At 41.6% G+C, this 16,452-nt stretch overlaps 1 protein-coding gene across 1 annotated transcript; it reads left to right on the forward strand.

Annotated features, from left to right (window-relative positions):
• The first annotated feature begins 40 nt into the window (after positions 1-40).
• Positions 41-11,034, forward strand: gpr83 (G protein-coupled receptor 83). Its single transcript, XM_076729650.1, has 4 exons — positions 41-487; positions 1,343-1,468; positions 7,654-7,787; positions 10,317-11,034. Exons 1-4 carry the CDS (start codon positions 41-43, stop codon positions 11,032-11,034), a joined length of 1,425 nt encoding a protein of 474 aa, XP_076585765.1.
• Positions 11,035-16,452: the final 5,418 nt, after the last annotated feature.

Below are 16,452 nucleotides of genomic sequence, written 5' to 3' on the forward strand. Positions count from 1 at the left end.
AGAGCCAAAACAAAGAGAGCCAAAACAAAGTACTGATAAGATGAGAGCTGTGTGTGTTTGGTTGTGTGCGGTGCTCTGGATGGGCAGCCCCGTCAGGGCAGCGGCAGCAGCGGGACACACACTCAACGACTCATCACTTGAGAGAGAGGAAATATTTTCTTACACGGAGCATTTGCTTAACGTTTCGGGGCAGTTGGATAACCGGACTTCTGGATTTTTCCTCCTGGACTTTGACGAGGGCATGCTGGAGGACTGGCGCTCCTTGGCCACTAAGAAGCGCCGCGGCGGGGAGTCGCAGGACGGGAGCGTCAAGGCGCTGCTGGTGGCCGCTTACTCTCTGATCATCGTGATCTCCCTGTTCGGGAACACCCTGGTGTGCCATGTGGTGATGAAAAACAAGCGTACCCAGTCCGCCACCAGCTTGTTTATTATGAACCTCGCTGTGGCTGATATCTTCATCACTGTCCTCAACACGCCGTTCACCCTGGTGAGAGCACCTTTCACCCTGAGCGGAGCTGACAGGTGGACATGAGCTTCAGTGTGTGTGTTCACTCACTCATATACTCAAAGAGCACAGCCACTGTGTGTGGGAAAACTTTGACTTTTCTCTGGATTTAGGAAGGCTGGTGAAGTTAAGGAAAATGTTAAAATAGGCCTAATATTTCATTAAAATTTCGTTTTAAATAGCATAATAGCTCAAGCGTTCCCTTTTCCCACTTATTTCTTTTCTTTTTCTTTTTTTTCCCGAGTCTGTCTCCGTGCGTGCATGTGCCTGCGCTTGAACCACTATTATCCATAGAAAAAATCTGTTTACACCGTCACATTGTGCGAACTTGCTTTCCTTGTGGGGACAAAACGCAAATCCCCATAATGTAAATAATTAAATGTTAGGATGAAGACTTGGGTTAAGATATGTTTGTATATTCAGAGTAAGTCTCCAAGAAATTATTATAAGTCCCAGAAGTGATGGAAACACGACTCTCTCTCTCTCTCTCTCTCTCTCTCTCCCTCTGTGTGTGTGTGTGTGTGTGTGTGTGTGTGTGTGTGTGTGTGTGTGTGTCTGCAGAGAGAGACTATTGCATTAATGTATATCTATAATAATCTGTTTCTATCTGTTCTCTGGGTGTCTAATTTACTTTGAAGCAAACCATGAAAGCATGTTCCCCTTCCCATTTAGATATCAATGTAAAAACAATGAGCCTCGTTGAATTGATGAGCTTTTTAAAATTTAGTGGCAACAATCATCACATGCCTGAAAATGACAGTGTCGGTTTGTACCTTGATGGGCGGAGGTCAGCTGATTGATGGGTGTACATGATGGACTGTTTGTGTGTCTCTCCAGGTCAGATTCGTGAACAGCACCTGGGTGTTTGGGAGGACTATGTGTCACATCAGTCGCTTTGTACAGTACTGCTCCCTGCACGTCTCCACTCTCACGCTCACCGCCATCGCGCTGGACCGCCGGCAGGTTTGTTTCCATCGGTGGATGAAGCAGTGAAGCTCTTCTGTCACTGATTCATCACTTACTGTGTGATGTGCAGAACACTTTGCTGTGATAAGTGTGCTTCAGTCAGGGGGTGTGCTCCCCGTATTCTTCCAATAAAATAGGAAGTCTAGATATGTGAGGGCTTTTCTTTTTAGCCTGCCATAAAGCTCCATTTAATGTACTGATCTCATATGACAAGATTACCAGAGACTCAATATGAAGTCGCTACAGTACAGCATATACTTTATATATACTTATATATAAATATATTTCTATACTATGAGATATAAAGTCATATCTTAACTTAAATACAAAATGAAAAAATCTGAAGCTGTGTTGTTGCTGGCGTGCTGTGACAGATTACTGTTGGAGCCAGATGCTCAGGTGAGCATGACGTGTTTCATGTGAAGCTCAACATGGTAACAACATCATCTACTAATTAGATTAAAGGAACACCTTGTCACAGACACAAAAACTATGTTTTAAGATTAAAAAAAGTCCATTGTTGATCTGTGGTACGCGTCAGTCCACATTTCTTCTTTGCACAGGCCTGACATGGAAAACAGCATCACATCATGCAGGTGGGTTTTGTCTTTGGACTGAAAGTGCGGGCCTTGGCAAAGACTATCTAACGTTTGGAAGACAAACATATTGTTTCTTGACGACTCCCACGACCTGACAGCTTCACTTCAGGTCTGATCTTTATTGTTCCAGACAGTTCAATTGTTTTAGCAGCAAGGCAGCACAAGAGCAATGAAAACTAAAAAACCAAAGACACCCTGTGCACGGCGGTGCTTCTCTCCTGGGTGCCAGCTGGTGCAGGGTAAACCACAGTAGACCAAAAAATCAATGTCCCAGCACACACCAGGATGCAAGGTTTGACACTATATTATTAACAGATACATTACAAAAAAAGAAAGGAGCAAACTTCTCGCTTGACATGATGCTTGATTGCCATCAGGTGCACCTACAAAATTATCTATAAATATGTCAGAACTATAGTTGCTATTGCTGATTATTGTTGACATTTTGAAGTGCTTTGAAGTGCATTGAGGAATGTGAACCCATTGGTTTCTCCTTCAATGTTGCTGTGCGCTGGAATAGTTTTTTTTTTTTTTTTTTTTTGGGGGGGGGGGGGGGGGGGTTTCAGCAATAAAAACTATTAAAGTACAGTATACGGTGTATTTTAAAGTGAAGAAGAAGAAGAAGAAGAAGAAAGAGTAGAAGAAGATGAATTTTATTGAGCCTCTTGGAGGAAAATTCATTGTTTTCATTTTTTTAAGTATGAAAGTGTCATAATGAGTCATGTGATGAAAAACTGCAGAAAACAAGGATAAAATAAAGTGTTTTCTGTTTGAGGGACAGAGGCAGTCGGGAATATATTTCAAATAAATGCGTTTGTGGCTCATGAAATAAAATGAACTTAATTTTCATAAATCTGTATTCTGACCAGAGACGAGGATGTCAAATCCCGTAAACAAGCTGGTCTGGATAAGATGGGCTCGATGTGTTTTATCGACTAAAAACATCTGACAAGGAAGCCTGCTGCTCATCAGCGATTTTACTGGCCACTCGGTTTTATTCTTGAAAGTGGCTGATAAATTTCATGTTATTCCTCATACTCTGTTGCCCTTTGCTTTGACTGGGCCACATGAAGTGGCCCAGTCAAAGGACAGCTCTCGCTCTGATGTAGACCAGTTCAATGACTGATCAATGTGGAGGAGAAATGGGCATTTTTAGAAATGCTTTGACAGTGTCCTTTTTTTTAATCGATGAAGTATTTTTTCAGCTTCATCTTGAGTTCTGCATCTGAAGGTAACCATGTAATCTTGAGCCAAATACACTTCCCTCCTCTGCTCCTCTCACCATAGCTGTGGTTACAGAACGAAGAGTACAGCACAGTGAAGCCAGTGAGTGAAGCCACCTGACGGCACCGTGCAGATTATAAACTGTTATACAGCTGTGACTGAAATTACTCTGTTTTTGATTGATTTTTTTTTCCCCACGTGAATCAAATTAATGAAGAGTTTGGGCAGTGAAAGGTCCCACTGTGAAATATCTGTAATCACCAGCAAACAGTGTCTCATGATAAGCCCTCGGTGAGTAGTAAACTGGGGTTTCAGACTCTCATGAATCATCATTTGGCCTCACTGCTGCAGGTGTTGTGTTGCATGGCTGTGATTAATGACTGTTACCTCAGGGGTTAAAGGAAAGCATTGCACTGTGGGTAAGCAGGTAGCAAACGTGCTATGATTACTTCATTATTTGGACTTCAGAGTTCAGCTGTCAACGTGACAATCTCACCTCAGATTAGCCCTTCAGGAGCTCTCCGTCATCTGGGCTCTTAATATAAAAGCTGGTCCCTGATCAATTATCTGTCTGTCCCCCGTCAACCTGCTTCAGCCTCTTAGTTCAATGCTCAACACTTCCCCAGCAGATACCTCACGTATCAATTCATTGCTGATGTTCAACACTTTATTGCTTATTGGTGCCAAGAGTTAAAACCTAGAATTGAAACAAAACAGCAGATAGTGAATATAGGGAACTTCATGATATAGCAGATAGAGCCGATGGGACAAAATATAATGCGAGCGCATACTGTGTCCCAATTCCATACTGCATGTTGACTGGTAGGGCAGTGGCACACAAAAAGTTTCCCCTTTTGTAGTTTGCATCGAAACATTTGCTTCGTTTTTCTCCTGCGGTAACAGTGTAAATCACAGGCTCGTGTGTTCCCCAGCCAATACAACCAATAATTGGTGTTTTAAACTAATACTGTAGGTAGAAGACGAATAGAAATGGCGGCCTGACAGAGAAACATTTCAAGGCAACAGTAGCAGTATCGCCATTCCACCATAAATTAAACAGGCCACTGTTAATTGAGAGTGGATAATTGGCAATTACATTTTATGTCTCGTAGTGCAGCATGAGCATACATTTACATTTTTACGGAACAAATTCTAACACAAGCTGCTGTAACTCTTTTAGCACACTGAGCTAAGAGGAAAAATGACACCTGCAGCCTACCGAAAAATCAACAATCACTATTTTACAAGGTTCGTACAGCTTTTTCAGAGTAAAATTCAAGCACTTTTCAAAGACTTTCAAGGCAAAAATTTCCAGACTCTCGACGCCTTTATCACGTCTAAATTGCGACTGTAAAAGCAACTGCGGAAAGTTTCCAAAATTCCTTTATACCCACAGCAATCAATGTATATTGTCACATTGTTGACTTTACCAGCTGTTCATATTAGTCAAAGTCAACTTTAGGGGAGCGAGTTCAGCATCCTGACAGCGTGGTGGATGAAGCTGTGACTCACACGGAGACTCTGGTATCTTCTCCCAGATGGCAGAAGGCTGACGGGGCTGTGTGAGGGATGGGTTGAGCTGCTCAGAATGCTGATTGCTTAGCGGGTAAGGCGGGTGTTGTCGATGTCCGGGAGGGAGGGAAATGAGGTACCAATAATCTTTCCAGCTGTGCTGATTCAGTGCAGTGGAGCTTCCACACCACACAGTGATGCAGCTGGTCAGGATACTGTCACTGGTGAGAGAGCACATGATGGGTGCTGGGGCTCTTGTTCTCTTTAATTTATGGAGGAAGTGGGGGCACTGCTGGGCTTTCTTGGCCAGTGAGGTGGTGTTGTTTGACCAGGAGAGGTCCTCAGTGCAGTGTATGCACACTCAGAAATTTGGTGCTGCTCACTCTCTCCACAGCACGACTGTTGATGGTACAACTTGTATGTATATCGATTGAATGATCATGATTATTTAATGTCGCCGGGGGACTACAAACAGATCTGACGGCAGGGTTGCTTCATTTCAAACATCAAAATATTATCGGTTTACATGAGAGATGTGTAGATGAAACACATGTAGAAAATCGAACATTTTTCACGGCGTATATTAGAATCCAAGCAGAATTCCTAAAGTTGAAAACAGGATGGTTAAAATTAAGCAAACTTTGAAGACGTTGTGTGAACTCTGATTTTAGTATGCAGTTTATCTATTTTTCTTTTTTCTTGTTCATTTTCCAGTGTGATCACACTTCATATTCATTCAATATGTAGTGCGATCACTGGCCATGGAGCAACAATGAAAAACACGAATTTCCTCTGAGGGGATCATGAGATGGAGGATAATGGTTTCATATAAAGGCATCCCATGATGATATGAGAGATTTGGATGTACCTGTGAATGTCAGCGTTGTCAACACCGGGCAGTCTGTATTATATATGACCGTAAAAGCTTACAGTGGCTGACATTTACTGTTAGGTAAAGGTACAAGGGACAAGGCTGTGACTTGGGCACAGATGTGCTTGAGCTGAGTTTTAGCCTTGATAACAGAACAAGAGGAACATTTTGTTCTTCGGAGGAGGCTAGAGAGAGCACACATCTACATCCACAGAAGCTGTGATATTTTCCTGCGAGGCTTTCATTACATTTCATTTCATCAGTCATGGCCATTACATCTATGTGCCTCATAGGTCCAGCAGATGTCCCTCCTCTGCTGTGGGCCTACTTACATCTGTGCTTCACAGATCCCCAAAGATGTCATTAAATTCAGTAAGTTTGGAAGGCGCTGCTGCGCCTTTTTAGAAGTAGAGGACAAAGTCTATACCGGTAAAAATTCCCTAAAGACTGCCGGAATGGCTCGCCATATATACTGTACACACCTCATTTCCATCCACAAACCATGCTTCATAACGATCCTCACGGCATCCACGATCGTATGCAAATACAGAGGATTCGCTTGAAAAGAAGGGCTGTAGGGCTGGTTTCTATTTAGGTTGCTAATGTACCGAAGTCCAAAAAGCTTCTGTTTTGACAAGTAAATTCACACGTTCTCTTAATGGAGACATTTCACTGGTTTGTGTCTGTGAGAAATTAGCAGATGGTCAGGCAGAAGGTATGCAGATCACACGCGGTCTTAATTGCGTTTGGGCGATTGTTAGTGGCTTTGCATTTTTAAGGCAGCACTTTTCTTTTGGACATTTGCTTACTAATAATTGAATTTGTCCGTGATGTTTTCCAGTAATAAAGGTTGGCTCTAGTAGCAGGCGTTCTCCAGACTCTGTAAAGTGTTCCGCCACAGCTTAAATGTACAGACACAGTGTTACGACACCCTTGGGTCAAATTGTTAATGGCAGTTCTGATGACTAATGTGACCTCTCCTGTGGATGGAAATTACTTTGAACCATTTTTATTCTTAGATGATTCGTGACTCTGCATGTCTCATCGCCAGCGATGTCTGGGGGAGCGTTAGGAGCTTACAGCCACCGTACTATGAATTAAAGAAGCCACACCTTTGGTGAATAAAGACCTTTGTTTTCATTCAATGATGACTTTATTGCTCAAAGTTTCCTCACCAAGTTCAGCAGTGAAGGCAGTGTTTGATCTGCCATTTTTTCCCCCCCTTTTTTTCAGCATCTGCTAATCTACAACCACAAGGCCACAGAAAACATTGCATTATGTGAATGAATTAGAAAATCTGTTATTGTGGTCTTGTTTATGGCAAGACATTAATCTGATGGTTACCACAGTTCGTTCTCTTAGTTGCTTAAATTCTGGACTGTTTAACTCACATTTGTGAAGCAACGAAAACAAACAACACTGGGCTTCATTCAACTGTGGATCCTACATCTTCAGGTCTACGACACATTACACATTACATGCCTCTGCAATGCGCCGTCACATGGACCTGAATGTCTAATACTTACTTCTCTTTCTGCAGGGCTTGTCTTCCATCAATAAGCCCACATGGTGATTATAACAAGCAAAATATGCTTCAGTGCACATACCTAAATATTGTTTTTTATCATTTTGGAGTTTGCTTTCTGTCCAGCTAAACTGCCTCCTCCACTCATTATTTCTAACACATCAACAGGCAATTTCTAATACAGCGCAGTCAAATTGAGCTAGACTTTAATAAACAGTACCATAAACAGCTATGCTGTTCTCACTGGTCGCAGCTGTCTGTATATTGTATGACCCGATGTTAACACTCTGCTTCACAGAGCTCCTGTAAATGGTATGTGTTGTGCATTAGTGGATTTATAATTGAACAAGTCATTTCAGAAAGCAGTCCGCTGAATTCAACCCCCAGATGAAAGCACAGCTGTGGATGGATTTACCTATATCATGTATTGAACCTGTGTGTGTGTTTTCAGGTGATTTTACATCCTCTGAGACCTCGCATGTCCCCGGCAAAAGGTGGTGTTTGGGTCACTGTCATCTGGATAATGGCTAGCTGTTTCTCCCTCCCGCATGCAATCTACCAAAAGCTCCTGACTTTTACATACAGGTAAACTGACACACACTCACACATATTAATGATTAATGATTATATGTATTGACCTAGGTGCACATAACTGGTGCGCAGATTCGTGACAAAAATCTGAAATGTGTAATGTCCAGTTGTTTCAAAACACACCTTTGTGTACCAGGCAGCAAGAGAATTGGGTCTGGGTTATAAAATAGACAATTTCGTGAATGGGATCACACTACAGATAGTTTGCACTGCACCAGCAGATGGCGGTAATGCAACCATATGGATGCCAACCACCATAAAAGTCAACAGAAGAAGAAGACAGCGGTGGTTCTTGTCAACACATTTGACCCAATGAAGTCATGAAAGTGGCTTCCTTGTCCTTCTGCCACCTGCAAAGAAAGTCAAACCAAACCCGAACAGAAGAAAATGCTATTACTGCTGTTGTGTGTGTAGGGTTGCTCCATCACCCAGCAGCCCCAGTTGCTATGCCATCTCTGCGAGGTTCATGAATACTGCTGCGTTCATTTCAGCCATGGCTAATCGTTCCAGTTTGTTCAGTGAAGCCTTCAGTCTGATCTGAGAAAGCTTAAGAAATGGCATTTGCTTCCTTGTGTTTGGCTACAGCCAACATATCTACCATTGTAGCAAAGAAGATTTCATTATGATCCACACTGTGGATATTGAATAGGGCAAAAGCAATATAGTTCAGCCGTGAATCACAGGGCAGAGTCCACCCCCTCACTTCTCTGGATGTCAACAGATGTTTTTTTTTTTTATTTTCGCTGCAGCAAAAGCTACAGATAAATTATGTTTTATGAATCTGTGGTAGCCAGAGCCATTTTCTATGCTGTGGTCTGCTGGAGCAGGAGCCTGAGGGTGGCTCACACCAACAGACTCAAAAAAAACAAACAAACAAAAAAAGACTCAGAAGGCCAGCTCTGTCCTGGCGGGTGGAGCAGAAAGGAGGATGTTGTCAAAACTCCTCGCCATCATGGACAGCATCTCCCACCCTTTACACTCAGCCAGAGACTCAGAGTGAAGTGCTTCATTCATCAATACAACTCCTCCCTTTCTGCTGAGATATATATATATATATATATATAAAATAATAATCTTTTTTAGCATTTTTTATCTTTACTCTTAAATTATTGTTATTTTATTTACCATTTGCACATTTGCATTTACCATTGGCACATAATTTTGCACACATTTGCACATTTTTACGATTATTAGTAGTATTGTGGTTATGTCACCCTTATAGTAGTTTGTAACTTTGCATTTTAAGTATTTCATCCTTCTTTCTAACTGTGTGTTGAGCTACTTGTACTGCAGCAAAGCACTTTCCCTGCAGGGGTCAATAAAGTTTTCTGAATATGAATCTAAATCAAAGAATATCTAAATAAAATAGTAATAATGATTAATAATAAATATATGTATAGCATGATATAAATACATTATAAGTAGATGTGAACAAGTGAATAAATTAATTGACACATTTACATTAACACGTAAAAATGTATAAATATATAAAATGAATGAATGAATAAATACACATTTGACATTTATATATGTAATGTCTATATGTTTGATTTGTGATTTATTGATGGTGACAATTAAGCATTAAATTATATCATTATTTGTTCATTAGTTTAAGCATTTTACCTTATAATTATACAATTACTCATTTATTTATTTAAGAATTTCATTATATACTTATTTATGTGTTTAAATATTTAGTTGTGGCCCTCAAAACCCTCCATATATTGGTTGCTGCTCTTTGATGAATCACAGGACATCACAAAAACCACCATGAGGGAATGAACGCCTGACAGTGTTCTGTCTGTATGACTTGGTCCAAACGTGGCATGTGAGAGGGGATTCTCGCGTGCAGATCTCGTCTCAGCCCTGATTCACATTCGCTTGTCGAAGATGGCTAGAGACATTTGATCCAAAGCCAGCTGTTCACCTGTGCATTGAGACTGAGAGGTTCAACCAGCTCCATCATCTTACATGCAGGAAGTTGAAGTGGAGGACAGTGAGGGAGACACAGAGGAGGACAGCGAGGAAGATTGTGTTTATTAAGACCACACTACATGGGGTGGGTACCAAACAACATGAACAAGGTCTCTCAACTTTCTCCTTTGATCCCAATCAACACGTCACAGTTGCTACAGCCACCAGGGGGCTTTATCCCTTCATCGTAAACATAACAAGGTGACATGAGAGTCATGTTGACAGCGTGGGAAAATGGAAGTGAAGGAAGATTAGATTTGGAAGAAATAGTTGAAATGCATCCACAATAAAGGCAAAAACGTAAGACTGTTGTTGTTATATATGAGCTAGTATGCTGAATATGCAGAGTGTATCAGAGTGAATATGTGATAATGGTTTCTGGGGAGTTTAATGCGCAATTTTTACTATTTTCTCTCATTTTATAGATAAAACAATTCATCAAGAAATCCTCAGCAATAAAAATAATCCTTATTTGCATCCTGACATGCACCTTTGACCTAACTTTGACCATCTTTGTTGCCTCCTCTGTTCTGTAATTGTCCTCCTCAGTAAGGAAAAGGAACGCAGCCTGTGTGTCCCAGACTTCCCAGAGCCATCAGACGTCTACTGGCAGTACATTGACCTCCTCACCTTCATATTACTGTACATGCTGCCCCTCCTCATCATCACTGCCTCTTACACCACAGTGGCCTGCAGGCTGTGGCGCCACAACACTATCGGTGACACTACAACGGCTCAGCACGCCGCCCACAGAAGAAAGCGCCGGCGAACGTTGGCCATGTTACTCCTGGTGGTCGGGGTGTTCGCTGTCTGCTGGTTCCCACTCAACTGCTACGTGGTGCTGCTGTCCAGCCAGGCCATCCACTCCTCTAACGCCCTTTACTTCTGCTTTCACTGGCTGGCTATGAGCTCCACCTGCTACAACCCTTTCATCTACTGCTGTCTGAATCCCACCTTCCGCCAGGAGCTGAGGCTCCTCTTTGACATATGCAGGAGGAAACAGAGGGCGGTGGTCGGCTTGGAGCCAGACCTCCTCCCCGCAACCGCCTGTGCTCCTCGTCACAGGGTTGCCTGGCCCGACAACCACGAGTCCTCGAGGCCAAGGCGTGCTTTGTCCCACCCGTGCCACCCCGCCTCACAGCAGAGTCATGCCTCTTCCAGTCAGTCCCACAACCTAAAAGACACACATGTGCTTTTCACCGCCAGGCAAGCCCTCACAGGAAGAACTGACATCCTCTCAGTGGAGCCCATCGTGGCTGTGAGCTGACTGGAAACGGCTGCCACAACGTGACGGTGTTTTGGTATTTGAGATTCTTGATCCTATGCTCAGATTTCATCACGTTCCAAAGAGGACGGGAGATCTGAAAATCTCTGAGATGTATGGTGGGGCTCTACACTGGATTTTAATAGCAGCAGAGCAAGAGATGGTTTTTATGATGGCTTTAAACTGAAGAAACTGCAATCAGAAGGCTGTGGTTTTATCCAGCTTTGTCTCTTACCACACTGCTTGTCACACTTTTTTTAATCTTGTTTTTTGGTTCAATATTTGTCAAGACTTGAGGCCTCAGCCCTCAACAATCTCACCATGAGGTCCATTTTAACAGCTGTTGTGGAGCTTTTGATCATATCACGCAATTTCCCTCCGCAGATGGAGTTTGCCCAGTTTTCATTTGTTATCTGTGCACTTCAAGGACTTCTTCATGTTGACCTGACAGGTGGGATTAAAAATCTCTGATCTTATCAACAGCATTTGACAATCTCATTGTAAGGTCCATTTAGTAGATGTTCTGGAGCTTTTGGTCAATTAAAAAAAAAAGTATGAATACTGTTGTAACACTGACACTATGATATACAACAGTGTGCTTATGTAATCTTTGCAAAAGATGCACAGTGGTATAAGCTGGGCTCATTCATCATGTTGCATAACATTAACTGACCTTTCTTAATATTTTACTCTTATGGGGGAAAAACCCCCAGTTCATCTGACGTAAATATTTTGTACAAAAAGTCTTGTGAAATATCAGGCATTGATGTCAGTGTTTTAATGTTTAACTGTAACTTGTGTGTGTCTTTCCTTTCAGCAGCACTCACAGTGTCATTTAATTGATCCCCCAAATCCTGCCGAAGCTGTGAACAAAACAGTGTCACTCAGTTAAGACACCATCTGCTCATAAAAGGTTTGACTTTACAACTTTCCTTTGCCGTTCTACCTACAAGCACAGAACCTCGGCGGGTAGATGAACATGCTGAAAATGAAATCATGCTCACATTGATCCTTAATAGAATAGCTTAATAGAATATGCACAGGGAAAAAATACACAGACAAAATACAGCTGGTGTATCTGTGCACCAACCCTTGATCATAATCTCACATTTCACAGTATTACTCTGTACCATAGACTGTAGTAGCTGTTTAAAGGGACATTTACACTGTGATTTTGGGCTCTCTGGGACAACAGTTGACAATCAAGAGAGAAACATGGTAAAGAGCTGCGGTCCTGCTGACAGCCTGCAGCAAAATGATGATGGTGTCAGGAATTTAGGACCAGATTCTCACAACGAGACTTTCCGCCATGATTCACTGGCCAGCGTGACATTTCATAAGTGCATAAAACACAACAGCGAACAAAAATACATTTGTGGGCAAAGAATAAAACCTGGTGGAGCTGTGACAAAGCTCATTTATTGTTTTGCTGCATTTTCAAGGCGTGAGAGCAGCATAGATGGGTGACAGGTACTGCAGATGTGCTTCTGCTTTTTTAATTTACACCATAGCGCTACAACTCATCATGCATCCTGGCTCAAACTGATATCGTGCAGTTTAACACAGATTGTGACCAAGACTTTATTAAATCGTTGCACAGTCAAAAGGCGTGAGTCAAATGATGCAGTTTAATAAATAAAGTGCATCACAGATTCAAAGCTGTTGTAAACATCCAAGACCAAGCTTATATTGCCACTTGTGTCAGTTTAAAATCTCATTTATGCTTTTAGGCATTTGAAAGAGTATCTGTTTACCTTGTGAGTGTATCAGGTTAAGTGTTTAGGGCACTGGGTTGACATGCAGAACAAATATGACCACTGTCATTTCGGTTCACTTTGTTAAAAGCTTGCAGATGTGTCTCTGTGTGTATTTAGAGGTTGAACATCAGAGCAAGCTCACAGTTCATTTAATATATGTAGAGTTTTTGTTTACTTCCCTCATATCATACACTGTCCACATTCAAATAATGATATGACTGGAATAAGTAATTTTAAAATAATGCTTTGCTGAAACCATTTGATCAGCTGTGGCATTGATATTATAGAACTGGAAGGAAGAATGTTTTATTGTATACACCATGTTCACCATGTGTTTTGTGAGGGCCAGTGTTCTAATTATTGCATACCACACTTTTTCAAGGTTTTTCATGTGTTCGTAGGCCTGTTTCATGGCCGGCACCTTTTGTGCAGTGTATATATGGTTTCTTTATTCTGCCCATGAAAGGGAGCAAACGGTGTGCACATCAACTAGTGCACTTGAAAATATGTACAAAATATGTACAGGTTAGTCGTTCATAACAGCTGACGGCGCAACCCAGATGGTCGCATTGCTGAAAGGACAAGCATAAATGTACAGATGGTTTGCAGAACATCTGCAGTAAAAGGCTACTAAAGCATGAGGAAGAAGACTTAGTAAAGCACCAGTACTCTCTACTCATGTTGGTAGAAAATCATATCAGCTGCTTATTAGAAATTAGCACAGATTTTCTGCTATGGTCCCCTTGACATTTTGATGAATCTGTCTGTGGTTGAAAATATTTGTTATATATTTTCAGGTTTAAAGGGTGCTGTATGAAATACTTCCAGCATTGTTAAATGAATTGCAACAGGAAACCTCACTGCCATTCATGCATTAAAAAAAATAGAAAGAATGGAACTGAAGGACAGTGAAAATATATCGTTGAGTGTTCAGTGTTTATATATATTGTACGTACCTGTGCACCATTATGTAAGAGAAACAGAAAATCTCAAGGCATTATTCTCAATGAATACATTGATTTTCAGTTTGTTGAAGGAGAAATGCTCAATATGCCAAAATAAAATCGTTGCAACCCTTAATTTAATTTCATCTTCTAGCAGTAATGGTTCAGAAATGTGTTGAACATTATAAATGTGTTTTTCTGTGTCTGTCTTTGTCTTGAAACATCTGCTGTTGGAATATTTTGCTGTAATGTGTGAATGTTAAAGTATATAAGAATAAAATATATTCAATAAAAACAGCTAATCTTGAGTCTAAACATCGGCTTTGAATGTTCAGACGTCTCTTTTTACTGGAACAATCAAAGGCACTGATTGAACTGCAACAACTGCTTTGATTCTTACCATCTGTAGGTCAGCACTTCAACTACAATGAACCTTCAAAAAGAACTGAAAATGGGCATGTAATATGATCAGTGCACAGGATTTCATGAGATGTAGTGCTCCTGCTAGGAAAACCAGATCTAGAAACCGATGAGACCCTTACATGTCTTCTTTTGTCCCTTCAGACACACTTATAGCACCTACAGTATAATACAGGCATAGCTGCTGTGTAAAGACTTTCCTATACAAAAGGTGTATTTCATAGTTTTATTTGGCAATGGAGTGTCAGCCTTTGTGGCAGCTGCACAGTCTGGCACAGATAATAGGGTGCTCCAGACAAGTGACCTGTGGGATGAGTAGGTACCAGACAGGTATGTGTCTGGCTGGTGGGAGATATCACTCTGATCTGATGGATCGAAGCAACACAATGTGCTTTGCACCAGTGCGACCATCTTGTTTGTAAAAGCCCCACAGAAACAACCTGATGTGTGTTTTTTGATCTGTTGCCACTGTGTAGCTGACTTCTGGTTAGGAAAAGATGGTGGCCATGGTTGCTGAAGACAGCGTTATGACAGGAGCAAAATATAAAGTAAGGTGATGTTTTTATAGTGTGACAGAGTCTCCAAGGTGGGTGGACAAAACATCGAACTTTAACACGTGAGTCCACTGTTCATTTCCTGCACCCAACTGACAGTCAACCGTTTTTCTTTTGAGCAGGACAGTGATGGTGAAGCTCCTCGTACTTTGACCAAGTAGTCATTCAAAGTCAAACCACAAGGTTTATCTAAACCTAACCAAGTTGTTTTTGTGCCTTAACCTAACAAAATAGTGGAGCATTTATCAACCAAATAGGCAGATTATTCCATCAGGTTGGTGGAGACCAAAACAGAGCTGAATCTAACCTTGGTAGAAGACAAGATGCAAATTGAAATCTCAAAAGATGGTTATTATTGTGTGCATGTGAATATCAATACCCCCCCCCCTAGATTTCTGTCTATCCAATCAAGACAAAAGACAAAAACAGTGTGAAATGCCATCAAGTTCAGGGGATTTGGATTCTAGCTCTGAGGCCAAAGCTAAAATTCAGTTTGTGTTATAGGAGCAGAGACCAGGAAAAAATAAGCTCGGGCTGTCTCAGACAAAATGTTCTGTCTCTACAGGATAATACAGCCTGAATAATAATCTGTCTGTTTTGGGGTTATGTGAGCTGAAAAGGCCCAGAAACCATAAACACAGACAGAGGGCATCATCCTCCATGCCAGGAGCAAGCTGCGCCTTTCTGTGATTTTTGTATGAGCTTTGATTCAAGTGGGGGTGTCCGTCAATGGCAAGGCAGTCCTAATAACAGGCTCCAGCTGAGAGTTTCTGGAAAAAAGGAGTTGGCCTTTTGTGTGCAGGTGAGCAAAGACTACGTGGATTATTTCTCTTCACCAGCATTCAAGAGAAAAAGTAAACTGAACACCAACGTGATATTTTGAGGCAACACCAAACATGTCGAAGAAAGGGTCAGTAACTCTTTTCTTTTCTGACACAAATAATGTAAAAACCTTCAGCCCGTCGCCATCGTCAGCGAATGAAAAAACACAGTGAACATAGTTTCTTTCTCCATTATCATCTTAATGTCCCCTATACAGTCATCAGATAAACACTCCCATAATCGCTCTGCATCACAGTGTGAGTGGAAGAATGTAAACACATTTACCGTCGGGCATTGATGTACTTTGATAACAGAGCAGTGTCCTTGATGCCCATCCAGGATGTTATTTGGCATTTGGGGAGCCGGAGCAGCAGCAAACTTGTGTTCACTCAACTGCTCATCCTGCGAAAGATCCCCAAGACTAACTGAATCATAGCTGTTTTTCACGTGGGGGACAAACAGGAAGTCAGTATGCCATAATGACATGTTGTTCCTGTCTGAAAGATTACAATGCAAATGGAAAGGGTGCAGGCCTTAAACCATCCTTTGGGTCTTGGTCTAATCTTTTCCAGGAGCCCTGTTCAACACTGCGTGCAGTTCTCCAGCACCCTGGCGGCATGTTTGGTCAGGATTAAAGACAAATCTCACAAACACAAGCCTGTCAGTCACCCAACACAACAAACTTAACCAACTTTCAGCGAACAGTTTTCATCTGTGAGTCCAAACACACATCCAAAGACAGCTATGAGGCAAATCACCAGCAGATGTGGTTCTAAAGGGATGGAAATGTCAGTCCACCACTTTGGTCCAACTTTTGGATGGATTGTCACGACTATTTTTCACAGTCTTCAGACAATTAATCATTCTGGCTTTGATGCCCCCTCTGGCTTTTTCTTTAGTGTCACCACAAGGTTGATAGTTCCG

Source organism: Chaetodon auriga, chromosome 4, assembly GCF_051107435.1.
Source record: "Chaetodon auriga isolate fChaAug3 chromosome 4, fChaAug3.hap1, whole genome shotgun sequence".
Lineage (NCBI taxonomy): Eukaryota > Metazoa > Chordata > Actinopteri > Chaetodontiformes > Chaetodontidae > Chaetodon > Chaetodon auriga.